General features: G+C 40.1%; 3 gene segments (V, D, J or C); all 3 read right to left on the bottom strand.

Moving 5' to 3' along the window:
• Positions 1-3,667: 3,667 nt before the first annotated feature.
• On the bottom strand, positions 3,668-4,202 carry LOC127158150 (immunoglobulin kappa variable 4-1-like). The segment is given in 2 exon segments: positions 3,668-4,030; positions 4,120-4,202. Coding segments are annotated over 2 exon segments (405 nt in total).
• Positions 4,203-11,631: 7,429 nt separating this feature from the next.
• Positions 11,632-12,152, bottom strand: LOC127158151 (immunoglobulin kappa variable 4-1-like). The segment is given in 2 exon segments: positions 11,632-11,984; positions 12,074-12,152. Coding segments are annotated over 2 exon segments (387 nt in total).
• Positions 12,153-12,596: 444 nt separating this feature from the next.
• LOC127158149 (Ig kappa chain V region K29-213-like) lies at positions 12,597-13,149 on the bottom strand. The segment is given in 2 exon segments: positions 12,597-12,913; positions 13,003-13,149. Coding segments are annotated over 2 exon segments (366 nt in total).
• Positions 13,150-20,327: the final 7,178 nt, after the last annotated feature.

Here is a 20,327-nt window from a genome sequence, read left to right as displayed (position 1 = left end):
CCCAAACGCCTCTGTGGACCTCCTCCCTCTCTGGCACAGCCTCCATCCTCTGTCGCCGGCTCCGCTGCTGACCTCGGGACCCCGCCTACGCTGGGTCGCCAGAGCCTAGGGCTTCCGCTTGGCCTCTGGATCTCGTGCCGCTTCTGGATTCTCGCTTCTCCGTTCGCTGGGTTTCCTTCCGCAGCTCTTTCCGCTAGCGTTTCCGCTTCCTGCTGGCCGCTTCTGAGTCAAGTTAGCCTTTTCCACTCATGGCCTCCTCTCCGCCCGGCTCCACCGTGGGTCGCCATGATGGCTGTGGTCTGGCCCGCATGGCTCCTCCTGTCTGGTCCCTCCTGAGTTCTCCCTGGCTCCTCCCTCCGTTGCCACTACTCCCTGGACTTTGCTTATTGTCCTCCTCCCGGAAGACCGTCCGCCACCAGAGCCTCCTCCCCACAATGACTTTATTATTTCACTCCCTTTTCCACGCCGCGAGGTCGCCTCTTCCGGGAGGGGAGTAATGTCAGAGTTCTGTGTGCCATTTGGACTGTTTATGTTTGTTTTTCCCATTGTGCCCATATTTGGTTCTTCCTGTCCTCATTTTGTCCTGATTAGTTTATTTACTACACCTGTCTGTGTCTTAATCACCACCCTTTATAAGTCTGCTTTGTGATTTGAGTTTGCTGTCGGTCCTTGACGTTATTTGGATGTGTGTGGATTATCGTTCTGTTCCTGCCTGTTCCTGCCTGTTCCTACTAAGAGTTATATTAAATTGTTGTTTGTATCTCGTCTCTCGACTCATCTATCCAGCACGGACCGTGACAATTTCCTGGCTAGATATAAAATCACCATATTAAAATTTGCTCACATATTTTAGTAATATTTATATGATAATTTTAAATCGTACTGTATGTAGTAACTATACTACATATCAACAATATTTTATTTATATATAAGACTTTACTTTTAAAAACACAAAATTCTTTTATATGTATATTTATAAATCTAGCTTTTATAAATCTATATTTTATATTTCTTTTCTATAATATCAACAATTATTGATGGGTTTAGGATGGATATAAATGTACATGATATACATGTCCATTGTTTTACATATACATAAACACATTTGAATGGGTTGGATGTACATGAAATTGTTTCAATTTGTAATGTAAGTTTCAAATATGTTTTTTTTTTTTTTACTTCATATGACAATGTACTTAATACATGGAACTTTAATATATGTGCATATATTACATTTGTGTATGGTTGACCCCAAATGTTTCAACAGTAGTGTACAGTAACTGAGATCGACCACTGGTTTTACAATCGATGGGAGAATCTGGGACACACAATATGGTGGTTTTCTTTTAGTATCAGCAGCGCCACCATCTGGTCTTTAAGTGAATCATTTACTGGACCAACCTGAAAAAGACAGTTTGAAAAGGCATGAAACAACGATTATGGTATCATTCATGTGAGATTTTATTGCTATATACCAGGGGTGGCGAACTCCGGTCCTGGAGAGCCGCAGCCCTGCTATAAACAGAATTTTTAGTTTCTATTACTGAATTGAAGTTTACTTATTCATTACAGGAGCTGTAGTTGCGTGACTGAAAACAATGTAAGATGACTGCTGAACTCAGATCTCCAACATGTGACAGATCTTGAAGAGCACAATGAATCAAATCAAAACCTCATAGTGCAGATTCAACCAGTCCAGATTCCAGCATTACTCGTCTCCCTACAGAGAGTAAGAACATGAGGAGACAAAAGAGGGAGAAAATCAACAGAGTTATTTCAGATCCTCCTTTGAGCAGCTGCAGAATCAGTTCAGTCACTGTGACTCTGACTGACGGAGGTTTTTGTACGACTCTTTATCACTGTGTGAATGTTACACTGCCCACACAATTATAACCACTTGCTGTGCAATGAAAACTCTGACAGTAATAATGTCCAGCATCTTCAGTCTGACTCCACTGATGGTCAGAGTGAAATCACTGTTTGATCCACTGCCACTGAATCTAGATGGAGTTCCTGACTGGAGGCTGCTTGTTGCATATATGAGTTTAGAAGCTTCTCCAGATTTCTGTGAGTACCAGATTAAACGATTTTCAGATCACATCTGTGCTGGTTTTACAGTTGATTTTGACTGTTTCTCCTGGTTGAGCTGCTGTCATTGAGGGACTCTGAGTGACGGTGATCTGTCCTCTACACTCTGAAACACACAACAAGAAGAAAATCAGCTCAAAACTTTGACAATATACTTGAAGAAATTAATTCATATCAATCTTGTGCTCCACAAACCTTGAGCAAATGCTGTGAGAGTCCAGATGAAGATGATGATGAAGGTCATGTTGATGAAGATTGTTGTGTGTGTCAGTGATGAAGTGTTAAACTCACAGCACTATAAACACTCTCAGAGCACTGAAGCATCTGATCAATATGCAAATGAACTGATCTTGTATTTAAATGAGCTTCTAAATGAAGATAGCTTGTTCATTTCTTCCTGTCAGTCATTGTATCTGCTCATCACACTGTTTAATCTTTTGTTTTGTACAGTTATTTTGACTGGTGTTTTATCATCTGATGGTTTATTACAGGATTGGACTATGATTATGGATGTATTAATGACTAAATATTTCGATTATTCAAGATTTTTGTATATGAATTAAGCACATGTATTTCAGCTCACTTGGGTTGAGCGACCTTAAGAAACGTCACTACAGACAGCAGTGATGCATACTGGCTTTTATGGTGCATTGTGGGAATGTTTTGAGTGAAAGCATTTTGTAATCCTATTGTTGCACAATGACTAGTGAACTAAAGAGCTGATTGAGACACACTCTTACTGACTGACACTCACATTTGTGAACATTTTCATGCATGAATCATGGTTTATCAGTAAGTGTGAAATTAAAAAATAGCATAAAATTTAAAACAAATTTAAACCAAATAAAAAAAAAAGACCCCTGATGGCTGAAATGTGTAAAAATTAAATGTTTAAGTAAACAGTGATAAATATCTATTTAAAATTCTGCAGTGCCATTAGCATTAAAATTTAGTCCCATGAACATACTTTTGTCTTTCATGCCTCTTGATTTGTCTTTTGCACTGACTTTTATGATATGAAACTGTGATACAATTTATTTTTCAGGATTCTTTGTTGAAGAGAAAGTTCAAAAGAATAGCATTTATTTGAAATAAAAATCATTTGCAACAGTAAAAATGTTTTTTGTTTAAAATCATTTTAATGTGTTTTTTTTTTTTTTTTTTTTTTTTTTTTTCTGAATTAAATATTACTTTCTTTCAAAAAAAGACAAAACTATCTTACTGCCAACACAGAAATGTAATATATGATTGCTCTATATTAAAAGTGATATTCTTATAGGTTACCTATAAAGTGATGCATAATTTTCACATATGTACATTCTCTGGGTAGATGAAGATTTACATGTACAACATATATTAAATCCACAGTAAAAGCTCTATATGTCCATATGTTAATTATCTATGTAATAATATGTGAACATCTGTAGATTTATTAATCTGCATTACTCGTCTCCCTACACAGTGTAAGAATATGAGACAAAAGATGGAGAAAAACAACAGAGTTATTTCAGATCCTCCTTTGAGCAGCTGCAGAATCAGTTCAGTCACTGTGACTCTGACTGACGGAGGTTTTGTACGACTCTTTATCACTGTGTGGACACACCACCACTGTGTGCACTCTGACAGTAATAATGTCCAGCATCTTCAGTCTGGACTCCACTGATGGTCAGAGTGAAATCACTTGCAGATGAACTTGTGCCACTGAATCTAGATGGAGTTCCACTGTAACGCTCTGTTACTTGATATATGAGGAGTTTAGGAGCTTCTCCAGGTTTTTGTAAGTACCAGCTTAAATAGTAAGTATATGAAGCAGTTATAAATGCAAACCCTCCTGCATCATAGTGAACATCACTGCTGGTTTTACAGTTGATTTTGACTGTTTCTCCTGGTTGAGCTGCTGTCATTGAGGGACTCTGAGTGACGGTGATCTGTCCTCTACACTCTGAAACACACAACAAGAAGAAAATCAACTCAAAACTTTGACAATATACTTGAAGAAATAAATTCATATCAAACTTGTGCTCCACAAACCTTGAGCAAACGCTGTGAGAGTCCAGATGAAGATGATGATGAAGGTCATGTTGATGAAGATTGTTGTGTGTGTCAGTGATGAAGTGTTAAACTTACAGCACTATAAACACTCTCAAAGCACTGAAGCATCTGATCAATATGCAAATAAACTGATCCTGTTTTTAAATGAGCTTCTACATTAAGGTTGCTCATTCATTTCATTCTGTTAATCACTGTATCTGCTCATCACACTGTTTAATGTTTTGTGCAATTATTATGACTGGTGTTTGATCATCTGGCAGTTTATGACAGGATTGATCATGATTATGTATTAAGTTTTTTTTTATTATTCAAGGTTTTGGTACTTGAATTAAACACATGTATTTCAGCTCAGTTGGTTTGAAGGTCCTAAACATCACTATAGTGTTACGTCCTGTCTAGGGTTAAGACTTTTTAAAAAGTGAACAACCAATATTTTAATGCATCAAACATAAAGGCTCTCAGTAAAGTGTTACCATAATTTTAAATAAATATGGTGACATGCATATTTTTTATTTTTTTTATGGTGAACAGCACCTGTTGGGTAATCAGGGGCCATGTGTATTTGCCGCTCAGAGTAAAATTCTAGTCTTAAGTGTGTAAAAATTCTAAGAATTTACTTATATTCCTAGACTTAAGAATAAGAATGATTCATAAAGGTCCCTAAGTGTTAAGACTAGGTCTCAGCTCCTAAATTATTTAAGAGAGCTGGGAGGTCTCCCAACCTAGTTAGGAGCAACAAGATGGCAGCAAAGAGCAGAAGGCACACACTTTCCACTGAACATATGATGTATTGAGTATGATGATAGAGAATTATTAAAACAATACAAACTTGATCATAAAGCAATTTTTTGTAACTGACCAAGTAAGAAACTTATCTTATTCCACTCTACAAATTAATGCTCTAACTGCAGAAATAAAAGACTAACCCCACAACAGTGGCCAAAAGTGATGTGTGGAGGGTTTTAATGACCTCACATTTCACTTAAACCATCAAAATATGAAAGGAAAAAGAAAACACTGATCAGTGTTGCTAACTGCTTTAAACTGAAAGTAGCTAAACCAGTCACTAAATGTAGCTGATGAGGATGAGACCATAATGGCAAGTTCACTGTGTTGTAATCTAAATAAGGTTTGTCCAACAATTTGATTTTGTTTCTAGGTTTTTGAATAAAGTCTCAAAAGGGGTGACTAAGTCACTAAACACTTTTCACTAAATTGGCAACATTGACGATGACAACATAATCAGTTATTTTGTTCCTCCCTTGTTTTTGCATGTGTTTATAATTTCTTTAATAGCATACGAACTTAAATTGTATTTATTTATTTATTGATTGATTTATTTATTGTCATAATAGTACATAGAACATTGTTCAACTAGGTTAGGCTACTTTTGTATATTAAGCAGCTTGAAACGTGGAACTGAAATAAACTGTCAAATCAAAAACGTCTCAGGTTACGACTGTAACCCCGGTTCCCCGAAGGGAACGAACGCTGCTGAGTTTTGGGGAACGCCTTCAGTGTAAACACGCTCTGAATCACATGTGTAATCAGTCCAATAGAGAAGCGAGACATCATAGGCGGGTGACATCACGGATCAGGAAGCTTAAAAGCACATGCGCTGGAACCGGCATTTAGCTTAAGGAAGCAGTGAACGCTCGCAGGGATGCAGGAAGTATGGCACAAGACGTGGCGTCTCGTTCCCTTTGGGGAACCGGGGTTACAGTCGTAACCTGAGACGTTCCCCTTCAGGAACTCGAGCTGTGTCACAAACGCTTTGGGGAACAATATGCCCACGCCCCCATAATTATAAGTCCCTGCCTAGTGTGTGCTAAGATGAAGGACAGAAGAGCCAGGAGCGACTCGAAGGTCAGGGGCCTGGACCACCCCGCTGCATCACAGATGTCCTGCATAGGGACACCAGACATGAAAGCTTTTGAGGCAGAGATGCCTCGGGTAGAATGGGCCAAGGGAGAGGGAAGACCCAAGAACTCATAAGCTTGAGAGATGGCATCCACAATCCAGCGGCTAAGAGAATGCTTGGAAGCAGGAAGACCCCCCTTTGGGGGGCCATAACAGACAAACAATTGGTCGGATTTTCTCCACAGGGCAGCTCTGTGGACGTATGTGTCCAGTGCTCGAACTGGACACATACAATTAAGCTTCTGCTGGTCCGGATCCCGAAAGGGAGGAGGACAGAAGGCCTGGAGTACGACTGGCCATGGTGCTGAAGAGGGGACCTTTGGGACATACCCCGGTCTGGGGTAAAGGAAAGCTTTAGCCATGCCAGGGGCAAACTCTAGATGGGAAGGGGCCACAGAAAGGGCCTGAAGATCTCCTACTCTCTTGAGAGACGTTAATGCCAGAAGAAGGACTGTCTTTACCGAGAGATGATGATCAGAGGACTCTTCAATAGGCTCAAAAGGAGGCCTACAAAGAGCCTCAAGCACCACGTAGGGACCCGAGGCCGTACTGGAGGCCTCAGCCTCAGCGCACCGTGGAGGAAACATACTACAAGGGGATCCTTGCCCACTGAAAAGCCACCAAGGGGGGTGTGGTAGGCCGAAATAACCGCCACGTAGACCCTCAAGGTGGAGTGGGCTAACCCTGCAGAGAACCGATCCTGCAGAAACTCCAACACTGTACCAACTGGGCAGTTAACTGGGTCCTGCTGGTGGTGTCCGCACCATGAAGTGAAAAGTTTCCACTTCAGGGCGTACAGTTTCCTTGTGGAGGGAGCTCTGGATTGGAGGATGGTCTCAACAACCTCGGTTGAGAGACCGGAAGCTACGAGGTGTGCCCCCTCAGAGGCCACACCCATAACTTCCACAACTCCGGGCGAGGGTGAAGGATGGTGCCTCCCGCTTGCGAGAGAAGATCCCTCCTGACGGGAATCTCCCATGGAGAGCCGTCGAGGAGGGAAATTAGGTCCGAGAACCATGCTCGGGCCAGCCAGTACGGGGCTACTAAAAGAAGACGGACCCCGTCCCTGCGCACCCTCTCCATAACTCCCGGAACCAGAGCGATCGGGGGAAAGGCGTACAGACGAAGCCTCGGCCATGTCTGTACCATGGCATCCAGCCCCAGAGGAGCTGGATGAGTCAGAGAGAACCAGTGGGGACATTGCGCATTCTCCTGAGTCACGAAGAGGTCCACCTGAGCCTAGCCAAAAACTCTCCAAATCTGCTTCACCACCTCGGGGTGAAGCATCCATTCCCCGGGCCTCGGCTCCTGTCTCGACAGGACGTCTGCTCCCATATTGAGATGCCCAGGAACATGAACTGCTCTCAGCGAGAGGAGTTTCTCCTGGGACCACACAAGCATCTGATGCGACAGCTTGTATAAGGGGCGCGAACGCAGACCTCCCTGGTGGTTAATGTAATAGACCACCGCTGTGTTGTCGGTGCAAACCAACACATGGCGGCCTATTAGGGAGAAAGTGCTTCAATGCTCGAACACAGCCAGCATCTCCAGCTAGTTGGTGTGCCAAGTGAGATGGTGACTGCTCCACAGACCGCGAGCGGAGTGGCCACTCATGACTGCACCCCAACCGGTGAGAGACGCATCCGTCGCTAGCGTTACGCGGCGACAAGGAGCTCCTAACCCCGGGCCCTGAGACAGGAACCAAGGCTTCTTCCACATGTCTAAGGCACGTAGGCATTGCCGCGTGACCTTGATCATGTGGAACGGGTTTCCCCTCGGGGAGAACCCCTTGGTCCTGAGCCACCACTGCAGGGGTCTCATGTACACCAGGCCAAAAGGTATCACATTGGACGCAGCTGCCATCAGACTCAGCAGTCACTAGGGGTGTGACGAGACACTAATCCCACGAGAACGAGACGAGACGAGATTTTTAAACTTTTCTTAAGAAATCCTCAATGATGAAATATATAGGGAAAATAGTATTTTATTCAACTGAAAAACGCAAAATGCAAAAAAATTAAGGTGCATTTTGAACTTTATGAAATTAAACTTCAATTTTAATGAATAATATGCAGTAATAAACAACATTTAAACAAGAGCTTCATGATTCTGGATAATTTGAGAATCCCTAGTTGTTTTTTTATCAATTGGAGATTACGATTCTCTCACGATTCTGGAGAAAGAAGATTAGACAAAATAAACAAAATAACATAATTAACTAGTGGTTCTGACAAACTGTTCATTGCTTAAGTCTTTGAAAAACATATATTCATTTAAACAAAATAAAAAAAAACATTCAATGAAGGAGTCAGTGTCTCACTTCACTAAGACTTGTTTGACTATTGAAACCTCCTGAATTAATGATTCAATGACACGTTTTAAACTGGCAATTGTCGCCACCTCCTGGCGGAAGAGGATAAGCGTTACAATACGTTCATGAGTGTTATACTTTCGTTTTGATCGCTACTGTAGACAATAAGTGTTTATACCCAAACTATAAACTTTTATCCCAGTACTTCTATTATTTAAATGTCTGTAACTGAAATAATGATTATAATGTGGTTAAAAAGACTCTTTCTGAGTTCACATTTACCCCGACCCTCTGATTCATTAACATGAGCAGCGACAAAACCTGCTTCTCACGTTCCACTGACACTCCCGATGTGAAACAGTCCTAATAGACACAGCTAAATCGTCGTCATTTAGGAATAAGATCGCGTGGGTGTTTGAATGACACCTCAATATTTTAAGGATTAATAGTGCAACTCTAATGTAAACACGGCAAAATGTTGTGGGAGGATACTGTCACGAGATCTCGCGAGATCCGACTGGTCTGCATCGTGGTCGAATCCCACACCTAGATAAGTGGTTCTCTGTAATGGAGACAGCACGCTTTTCTTGGCGTTCAGTCTCAACCCCAGCTCTTTCATATGAGCGACAACAACATCTCGATGTTGAACCGGCATGTGCTCCGATTGAGCCAGAATCAACCAATCGTCGATGTTATTGAGTATGCGGATGCCCCGGAGTCGCAGCGGAGCCAGAGCAGCATCCACACACTTCATGAAAGTGCGGGGGGAGAGTGCTAGGCAGAACGTAAGAACACGATATTGGTATGCTTCGCCCCTGAAAGCAAACCTCAGGAACTTCCTGTGTTGAGGAAGGATGGAGACGTGGAAGTAGGCGTCTTTTAGATCTATTGTCACAAACCAGTCCTCGGACCTGATCTGTGACACTACTTGATTGATAGTCAACATTGTGAATTTCAATCTCATGACTGAGCGATTCAGTTGTCTCAGATCTAAAATGGGACACAGACACCCATCCTTCTTCGGAACAATGAAGTACAGGCTGTAGAACCCGGACTCCCTGTCGTTAGGAGGGACCACCTCGTTGGCCTCCTCCCTTAAGAGAGTTTCTACTTCCTGTTCCATTACCAGACCCTGTTCGGGGCTCACCACTGTGGGGAAGACCCCGTTGGAAGGTGGTGGCGGAGTGCTGAATTGAATGCGATAACCACGCTTTAAAGTGTGCAGGACCCATGCAGATACATTTGGCAGTAGCTTCCACGCTGCCAAATAATCTACTAGGGGAACCAGTCTCTCGAGACCGGCCTCTGGATTTGTTTGAACTGCTAGCTCGGTGTCTTGTAACAGCACATCGGCAGGAACTAACCGAACTAATTGTTCTAGAGACCCCCGCAGGGGTGGCGAGCTCCTCAGCTCCGCTACATTGCCGGGTGGAAGAGACTGAGGTATGGGCTCGCAGGAGACCACTGCGTCCTGAAACACCAGCAGGGTGTGCATGATGGCCTCCTGAGGGCACTGAAGAGAGACGGACACCGTGGAATGCGGTGCAACCCGCCACTCCCCAGCAGGGGCTGCCCTCAGCGGTCCTGCACAACCATCAGGACCACTTCGTTGAGGACTTCTTTGCCTGAAGCATGACCCTCAGGTCCGGCCTTGGCTTAGAAGCCCCCTACTTCGAGCGCCGCTGTTCTCTGTCCCACTGCGGGGGAGCACGAGAAGCGATGCTCTGTTTTTGTACTGCCCTGTATGAGGAGCTGGTACTTGGCTGGGGCTGCTCCCGCCCAGCAACCCCGAGAGTTAGAACGCGACGAGGGAGAAACCACTGAAACGCCGCCGCTTGTTTACGAGCCTCCTGGTACCTGTCGGCACGGGTGGTCTCTTTAGTGACAGAGCAGCTGCTCTCCTAAGTTCGGAGATGTTATCCCGACTTATCTCGTCGCTCTCATCTAACTGTTTAAGCAGGTCAGCCTGATATGCCTGCAACACCGCCATGGTGTGCAGACAAGCACCAGCCTGACCCGCTGCTGAGTACCCCTTACCCACCAAGGCTGAAGTTGTACGCAGCTGCTTGGAGGGTAAGTCCGGAGCCTTTAGAGACGATGCCGCTTCAGGAGACAGATAGCTCACAAGCGTCTGTTCTACCTGAGGGATCGCTCTATATCCACACTCTGTAGTCCCCACCACATTTCCATAATAGTCAAAGGTGGGGACAAAGAGACGGGCTGAGAATGGTTTCCCCCACGATCTCGACACCTCAGTGTGGAGATCGGGGAAGAACGGCAGGCTCCGGTGTGAAGGAGGTGGCCTATTACACAGGAAGCGTTCATCTAATTTGCTTCGCTGCAGTTCAGCCTGTTTCTCGGCGGGCCAGTCGATGTTTAACTTGGCTACCGCACGAGTAACAACCTCCAACAACTCCTCATACTGGGACGATTGTGGGGCCACTTCAACACACTCAGACTCAACCTCCTCGGAGGAAGAAATCCGGAGCGTTGAGGCTGTTCCCAGGGGGGAAGTAGCCGTAGAACGGGCTTCCGATCCCTGAGAAAGGGCCCGGATCTACCGGGTGAGGAAGGAGATAGGGGTTCACCCGTCTCTATTCCCTCCAGCAGATCCAACTGCGAACCCCATGAGTGCAGCTGCCGCTCCGCCTCGGCGGAAGCGGGGCCAGACCCGCGAGGAACGCTGGTGAAGGCTCCCTCCTTGAAGAGAGCCTTCCGGGAGCGGAGAGCACGCAAGGGAAGCCGCTCGCAGTGCAACAAGAAACTAAGCTACAGGTCGAGAGCTAGAGTTCCAACCACATAAGTTTGCAACGCTGTTTGTGTTTGTTTGTTTGAATTATGCTTGTGAGAAACAAACACTGAATCGTTGAGCTATATTGGTAACGACGGAACTTCTGACCATTTTTGGAAAAGACACCCCTGGTTGTGGTGTTTAACTACAGAATGTTATTCCTTGTGCCACCTAGTGGATATTGTGTGAAGCACAACAATGTTTTAAAAATCTGAAATGGCACCTGCAGGGAGCTCCGTGATCACGTGTGGCGAACTGCAGGCTGCCACGTGAAAAAAGATACCAGTGGCCAGACATGTATAAGAGCACAATGAATCAAATCAAAACCAGCTTCCAGCATTACTCATCTCCCTACAGAGTGTACGAATATGATACAAATGAAGAAGAGAAGCAATAGAGTTATTTCAGATCCTCCTCTGAGCAGCTGCAGAATCAGTTCAGTCACTGTGACTCTGACTGACGGAGGTTTTTGTACGACTCTTTATCACTGTGTGAACACATCTTTACTGTTGATATAGTGGTTACTCAGACAGTAATAATGTCCAGCATCTTCAGTCTGGACTCCACTGATGGTCAGAGTGAAATCACTGTTAGATCCACTGCCACTGAATCTAGATGGAGTTCCTGACTGGAGTGTGCTTGTTAAATATATCAGGAGTTTAGGAGCTTCTCCAGGTTTCTGTAGGTACCAAGCTAAATAATGTCCCCAAGAACTATGGTAATACACATTTGTGCTGGTTTTACAGTTGATTTTGACTGTTTCTCCTGGTTGAGCTGCTGTCATTGAGGGACTCTGAGTGACGGTGATCTGTCCTCTACACTCTGAAACACACAACAAGAAGAAAATCAACTCAAAACTTTGACAATAGACTTGAAGAAATGAATTCATATCAAGCTTGTGCTCCACAAACCTTGAGCAAACGCTGTGAGAGTCCAGATGAAGATGATGATGAAGGTCATGTTGATGAAGATTGTTTTGTGTGTCAGTGAAGTGTTAAACTGTAATATTGTGAAATGTTATTACAGTTTAAAATAACTGTTTTCTGTTTAAATATAAAATGCAACTAATTGTTGTGATCAAAACTGAATTTTCAGCATCATTACTCCAGTCTTCAGTGTCACATGATCCTTCAGAAATCATTCTAATATGCTGATTTGCTGCTCAAGATTTGTTGATCTGTAATAAATTACTGAACTGTGAGTGTTTGTAAGATGGCCGATGAATTCCAAACTTAATCATGTGACGGATCTATAAGAGCCCAATGAATCAAATTAAAACCAGTTTAGCATTACTCGTCTCCCTACAGAGTGAAAGAATATGAGACAAAAGAGGGAGAAAAACAACAGAGTTATTTCAGATCCTCCTTTGAGCAGCTGCAGAATCAGTTCAGTCACTGTGACTCTGACTGACGGAGGTTTTTGTACGACTCTTTATCACTGTGTGATGACTGGACCACTGTGTGTACTCAGACAGTAATAATGTCCAGCATCTTCAGTCTGGACTCCACTGATGGTCAGTGTGAAATCACTGTTAGATCCACTGCCACTGAATCTAGATGGAGTTCCTGACTGGAGTGTGTTGGCAAAATAAATCAGGAGTTTTGGAGCTTCTCCAGGTTTTTGTAAGTACCAGGCTAAATAATTACCACTATACACATCTCTGCTGGTTCTACAGTTGATTTTGACTGTTTCTCCTGGTTGAGCTGCTGTCATTGAGGGACTCTGAGTGGCGGTGATCTGTCCTCTACACTCTGAAACACACAACAAGAAGAAAATCAACTCAAAATTTTGACAATATACTTGAAGAAATTAATTCATATCAACCTTGTGCTCCACAAACCTTGAGCAAACGCTGTGAGAGTCCAGATGAAGATGATGATGAAGGTCATGTTGATGAAGATTGTTGTGTGTCAGTGATGAAGTGTTAAACTCACAGCACTATAAACACTCTCAGAGCACTGAAGCATCTGATCAATATGCAAATGAACTGATCTTGTATTTAAATGAACTTCTAAATGAAGATTGCTTGTTCATTTCTTCCTGTCAGTCATTGTATCTGCTCATCACACTGTTTAATCTTTGTTTTGTACATTTATTTTGACTGGTGTTTTATCATCTGATGGTTTGTTACAGGATTGGACTATGATTATGGATGTATTAATGACTGAATATTTTGATTATTCAAGATTTTTGTATATGAATTAAACACATGTATTTCAGCTCACTTGGGTTAAGTGATCTTAAGAAACGTCACTATAGACAGCAGTGATGCATACTGGCATTACGTGATCCCTGAGTTGCACAATGACTAGTGAACTAAAGAGCTGATTGAGACACACTCTTACTGACTGACACTCACATTTGTGAACATTTTCATGCATGAATCATGGTTTATCAGTAAGTGTGAAATAAAAAACAGCATAAAATTTACAACAAATTCAAACCACATAAAAAAGACCCCCGATTGCCAAAATGTGTAAAGATTAAATGTTTATGTAAACAGAGATATATATCTACACTGAAAAAATATTTTCATTCACATAAATAAAAAATTTTAGGGTAATGGTTCACATCTATATTTTATAATTTTAGCCAATGAAAAATAAATAACTTGCCCTAAACAATATTTTCTATGTCTATGAAAACTATTTTATAAAACTTGACACAAAGTATATTTTTCTTGTTGAACAAAGTCAATTAATTTAAATTCTTTTTTTTGTTTAGATCAAAATAATACTGTTTAGAACAAGTTATTTATTTTTCATTGGCTAAAATTATAAAATATAGATGTGAACCATTACCCTAAAATTTTTTAATTAGTTGAATGAAAGCATTTTTACTACATCTACATCAGTTGTTTCACTATTCCAATTTGTTAAACTATAAAATTAAGAAACAAAAAAACAAAAAATTTTATTTTAATTCAATTCCAAATGTTAATTTAAAAACACAACAAAACACAACGTTTTTCTGAAAACATTTCCACATAAAACATGAAAACACTAGTTTAACAAACTTTTTATGGTTTTATTCCACTCTCAGTTCACAATTTTGGCAGTACTGAATTTTAGGTGCTAACTCACCTTTTCTGAGGTTGAGCATTACCTGCTGAATAAAATATAAAGTGCTTTTCATACACTTAGTCCAGGTGCAGGGCATAAATCAGTCTGAAAACAATGGACACAGAAGGCCTGAGATCAGTCAGTCCATCCATTACAAAATTTTCTTCCAAGATGATTTCCACTCTAGATGGGTTTTGAGCTGTGGACTGTCTTGATCAACGCTGAGGATTCGTACTGGAGTCTGTCTTGTCAGCTGCATCCTAACAGAGGAAGAAACAGATTGACAAAGACATTATGAATAATTTTATAAAAAGGCCTTAAAAACTTTACTGGTGTGCATCTTGCACAAGACAGTGGCACTGACATATTTTAAAATGCTTCAGTAAAAATATTTTCAGTTAAGACTGCTTGAACATGCATTTTAGTCTGAGACTAGCCTTAAGTCTTGTCTGTGAAAACAGGGGTATAATGTTTAACACAGCTGTGCTCTCTTATAACACTTATGTAGATCATACTTACACTTCCAGAGCATCTCTTCTATTTCTTGTTCCCTCCAAAACAAGACAGTCATTAAGAGGGCTCTCAGCCTAGACAGAACAGAAGTATATTCATCCGTTTTTGTATTTATACCGTTAATTAACTTAAACGTACTCTTTCAAACAATAGCCATGTCTCAAATAAACGTAGTAAATTATTGCACTCACCATATTAGCTCCACCATTGTCTCTCCTCCGCTGAAATCGCGGCTGCGGTATGAGTAAAACCAGTTTACACTCCTCACAAACAACTTCGAGTGAAAAAAAGGAATAGGCGAAAAAACCGTCACGTTTACTCGCTGGTCCGGTGTTCAAGCGCGGGTCTGTCCGCTGCAGGCGAGTGAGAAAACGATCTAGCTGACGGAGAATGTCTCATCATTTAAACAAACAACAATTTTTGCCGAACACAAACAGTTTTTTTCGCGGGAAAGAAAGAACGATACAATGTAAATAGCGGAAAAGAACGTCCATAGAACTATCTAAAACAAAATTTCCACCTTCTCATCCAAAGCTCCTTGAACTCTCACAGTGGCAGAAATGGTGTCGGTAACTACTCACAGCACCAGTGTGGTTGAGGCGTGGTCAGGAGATGAATTAATAATTTTTAATTTAAGTTAAATAACTTAACCTTGATATTTTACATTCGTCAAAACAAAAATGTTTTAGTTGAGCTCTCAATTAAAAATATTTATATTTAACAATGTTTTGAACTAAAAAAATATTATTTGAAAAATAAAACAAAAAATTGTAAACTGAATTGAAAGACAAATTATTAATTGGATGAGGAACTGCTTGAAAAACTTTTTTCAGTGTATTTAAAATTCCGCAGAGCCATCAGCATTACAATTTAGTCTCATGAACATACTTTGTCTTTCATGCCTCTTGATTTGTCTTTTGCACTGACTTTTATGATGTGAAATTATGAAAATGAAGGTGACATGACAAAGAAGTGAAATCTAAACTAAAAATCACTCAGATCCAGAGACTTTTTTTGTTCAAATAAGTCACTTATGATGGATTCAGTTGATAAAAAACTACAGTACAAACTGTAATATTGTGAAATGTTATTACAGTTTAAAATAACTGTTTTCTGTTTAAATATAAAATGCAACTAATTGTTGTGATCATAACTGAATTTTCAGCATCATTACTCCAGTCTTCAGTGTCACATGATCCTTCAGAAATCATTCTAATATGCTGATTTGCTGCTCAAGATACATTTCTGATTATTATCAATGTTGAAAACAGTTGTGCTATTTAACATTTTTGTGGAACCTGTGATACAATTTATTTTTCAGGATTCTTTGATGAACAGAAAGTTCAAAAGAATAGCATTTGTTCATAACATTATAAATGTTTTTAAATAATTAATGCGTTTTTTTCCTGAAATAAATATTACTTTCTTTCAAAAGACAAAAAATATCTTACTGCCAATACAGAAATGTAATATTTGATATATATTGCTCTATATTAAATGTGGTATTCTCATATGTTATCTATAAAGTGATGCATAATTTTCACATACGTACATGTTCTGGGTAGATGAAGGTATACATGTATAACATATATTAAATCCACAGCAAAAGCTCTATATGTCCATATGTTAATTATCTATGTAATAATATGTGAACATCTGCTAATTTATTAAAACAACATATATACAAAATGTATATGTTCATACATACATGTCTAAAATACATGTCTATTTTTTGCATTTACTTTTACAATAACGTGTTTTTTTGGATGGTCCAGAAAGGTTTTACACATACATACATATGCGATACAATGGGATAGATATAAATATATGATTTTAATAAAGTAAATCGTTCCAATTTATAATAAATTTCATATATGTAATATATAAAACTGTATTTTTGTATGGGTGGATTTCAACAGTAGTGGACAGTAACTGACATCGACTACTGGTTTTATAATCAACAGTAGGAACTGGGACACATAAACGTCACCATCTGGTCTTTATGTTAAGCATTTGCTGAACCGAATGGAAATGTACAGTTTGAAAAGGTATGAAATGTTCATGATCTTATTCATGTCAGATTTTTATTGCTGATCTGTAATATATTATTGAACTGGGAGTGTTTGTAAGATGGCTGATGAACTCCAAACTTAATCATGTGACGGATCTATAAGAGCCCAATGATTCCAATTAAAACCAGTTTCCAGCATTACTCGTCTCCCTACAGAGTGTAAGAATATGAGACAAAAGAGGGAGAAAAACAACAGAGTTATTTCAGATCCTCCTTTGAGCAGCTGCAGAATCAGTTCAGTCACTGTGACTGAGACAGGTTTATCATGATTGTAGTAGAATCTACAAAAACAAAATGTAAAAACTACATTACTGGAACTGTGAAAAATGTTTTTTTTTTTTTTTTTGGATTTGTCATTAAAGCCTATTTTATGAGAATCAGAGCCTATTTAACTAATACACATCTGTCACAGGACAGATCACAGTCTAATAGAGCTGATTTCACTCCTAATGCAAGTTTGAGCACATGTGTAGTTCCTGTGTTTGGTCTCTGTGTGTCAGTAGTGAGTGATAGTGTTTGAGCAGCTGCAGAATCAGTTCAGTCACTGTGATTCTGAGGTTTTTGTATGACTCTTTATCACTGTGTGAATGTTTCATTGTCCACTTGCTGTAGGAACCACTTGCTATGCAATGAAAACTTGGACAGTAATAATATCCAGCATCTTCAGTCTGGACTCCACTGATGGTCAGAGTGAAATCACTGTTAGATCCACTGCCACTGAATCTAGATGAAGTTTCTGACTGACGGCTGCTTGTTGCGTATATCAGGAGTTTAGAAGCTTCTCCAGATTTCTGTGAGTACCAGATTAAACGATTCCAGATCACCTACAATAGTTTTTTTTTTAAATACATGTCTATCTTTTATATTTCCTTATGTAGCGCTCTTTTATCCCTTATTATAGAGACAGCGCCCTGAGTTCGTTTCACTTACTGTGTTTCTTCTTGTGACAGTCTATCCTTAAGGTTTCTCTACCTACTATATAGGTTACTTTGGGGGGGAAATGAACAACTGTGATTGAAAAACTATAACCTATCTAAAAATAATGAGAACAGGTGTAGACCCAACAATGGGTTAACTTCCCCTTTTTACATGCCCTCTACACTACAAGTTTTCCAATAATTCACCCAATGATTAAGTACCTGTAGTTTTAAACAATCACTCTAAGACCGTTTTTTTCATGAAGAACATGTATTGTCAAACAAATAGAGAAGGTAAAATAAAAGAAAACTACCTCAAACAAAGGTGTTCAAGTTTACAAAATAATCAGATAAATTCAAAATAAAATTCAGTCACGTTACTGTCTCTTTAAATTCGACCCTTTCCCAAAACCAACACAGTCTTTACCCCCGTTGCAAGCTTGTATTCGTTGGGGCCCATCACTGAAGATCCAGTGGTTCTCAAAAATAAAACTGAACAAACTTGTACCTCAATCGGAATTGGTCTTTCCCTGTTTACCGTCCGACAATAAGAGCCAGAGGTGACGAAATGCAATGCAATGATGTTATCAGCGGCATCCCACGGGATGCACCCAAACTCGGAAAACCCCTCGATAGTATGGTGCGGAGCTACGATGCCGGTGACGCGTTTACTCCCTCGGGGCTGGAGGAACTCTGAACGTCACCTAGTAGCTCACAGCGCTATCCGGTTTTTCCGTGCGACGTCCTAAAGTTTTCTCAAACAAAAGTTTCCATAATCGCTCTGCCGTTGTCGTCTTCTGATTTAGCCAACGACACAGAACGGTTCAGGTTACTAAACACAGGCCGAGTTGTCCACCCGAACGTACAGCAAGGGGATACACACTATGGACTTAGAGCTGACAATCCCTGTTACATCCCCTAAACGTTATAAATTAGTACCTGGCTTTCGTTCTGAAAGACCCTAATCTATTTGTACATATTCTCTTTCTTTTTCACATCAATGCTACCATTTTCTGACTCACGCTCTCTTCTCTTTCGCTTTCTTTTTAACTCCGCCCCCTTCCCTCTGACCCGGTCTATCATTCGTCACCGACAAGGTAAGAAACATACATTAATTTGAAAACAACATACAGTGTTTTTGTCTTAATATTCCAACAATATAGCTTATACTACAGCATATAATATTTAACAAATGACACCAAAAAAATTAAAAAAAAATATATCTATATACTTTTTTTCTTCACTGTTACACTTATATAATATCAACAATTATTGATGGGTTTTAGGATGGATATAGATGTACATGATATACATGTCCATTGTTTTACATATACATAAACACAAATTTGAATGGGTTGGATATACATGTTAAATACATGAAATTGTTTCAATTTGTAATATAAGTTTCATATGTTTTTACTTCATAATATACTTAATATATGGAAGTTTAATATATGTGCATATATTACATTTGTGTATGGTTGACCCCAAATGTTTCAACAGTAGTGTACAGTAACGGAGAATGACCGCTGGTTTTACAATCGATGGGAGAAACTGAGACACACATTATGTTTTTGTTTTAGTATCAGAACTCAGCAGCGCCACCATCTGGTCTATAAGTGAATCATTTGCTGAACCGACCTGAGAGAGACAGTTTGAAAGGCATGATAAAAATGATTGTTTTTATTGCTATAAATTTAAATTTTAGTGTCTATTACTGAATTGAAGTTTACTCATTCATTACAGGAGCTGTAGCTGTGTGACTAAAAACAAAGTAAAATGACTGCTGAGCTCCAATCTCCAACATGTGATGATGAAGGTCATGCTGATGAAGATTGTTGTGTGTGTCAGTGATGAAGTGTTAAACTCACAGCACTATAAACACTCTCAGAGCACTGAAGCATCTGATCAATATGCAAATTAATTGAACTTGTATTTAAATGAGCTTCTAAATGAAGGTAGCTCATTCATTTTATGCTGTCAGTCAATGTATCTGCATATCACACTGTTCAATCTTTGTTTTGTACAGTTATTTTGACTGGTGTTTTATCATCTGATGGTTTATTACAGGATTGGACTATGATTATGGATGTATTAATGACTTTGATTGTTCAGGATTTTTGTATATGAATTAAGCACATGTATTTTCAGCTCACTTGGGTTGAGTGATCTTAAGAAACGTCACTATAGACAGCAGCGATGCATACTGGCTTTTATGGTGCATTGTGGGAATGTTTTGAGGGAAAGCGTTTTGTAATTCCTGAATTGTGCACTGACTAGTGAACTAAAATGCTCATTGAGACACACTCTTACTGACTCACACTCACATTTGTGAACATTTTCATGCACAAATCATGGTTTATCAGTAAGTGTGCAATTAAAAAATAGCATAAAATTTACAACTTCAAACCACATGAAAAAAGACCCCTGAAGGCCAAAATGTATAAAGATTAAATGTTTAAGTAAACAGAGATAAATATCTATTTAAAATTCTGCAGTGCCATTACATAACTTTTGCCTTTCCATGCCTGATTTGTCTTTTGCACTGAATTTTATGATGTGAAATTATGAAAATTTTTAGTTGGTTTATCCCATCATTTCC

Source organism: Labeo rohita, unplaced genomic scaffold (genome assembly GCF_022985175.1).
Source record: "Labeo rohita strain BAU-BD-2019 unplaced genomic scaffold, IGBB_LRoh.1.0 scaffold_1360, whole genome shotgun sequence".
Classification (NCBI taxonomy): Eukaryota; Metazoa; Chordata; class Actinopteri; order Cypriniformes; family Cyprinidae; genus Labeo; species Labeo rohita.
This window is presented reverse-complemented; position numbering and strand designations above follow the sequence as displayed.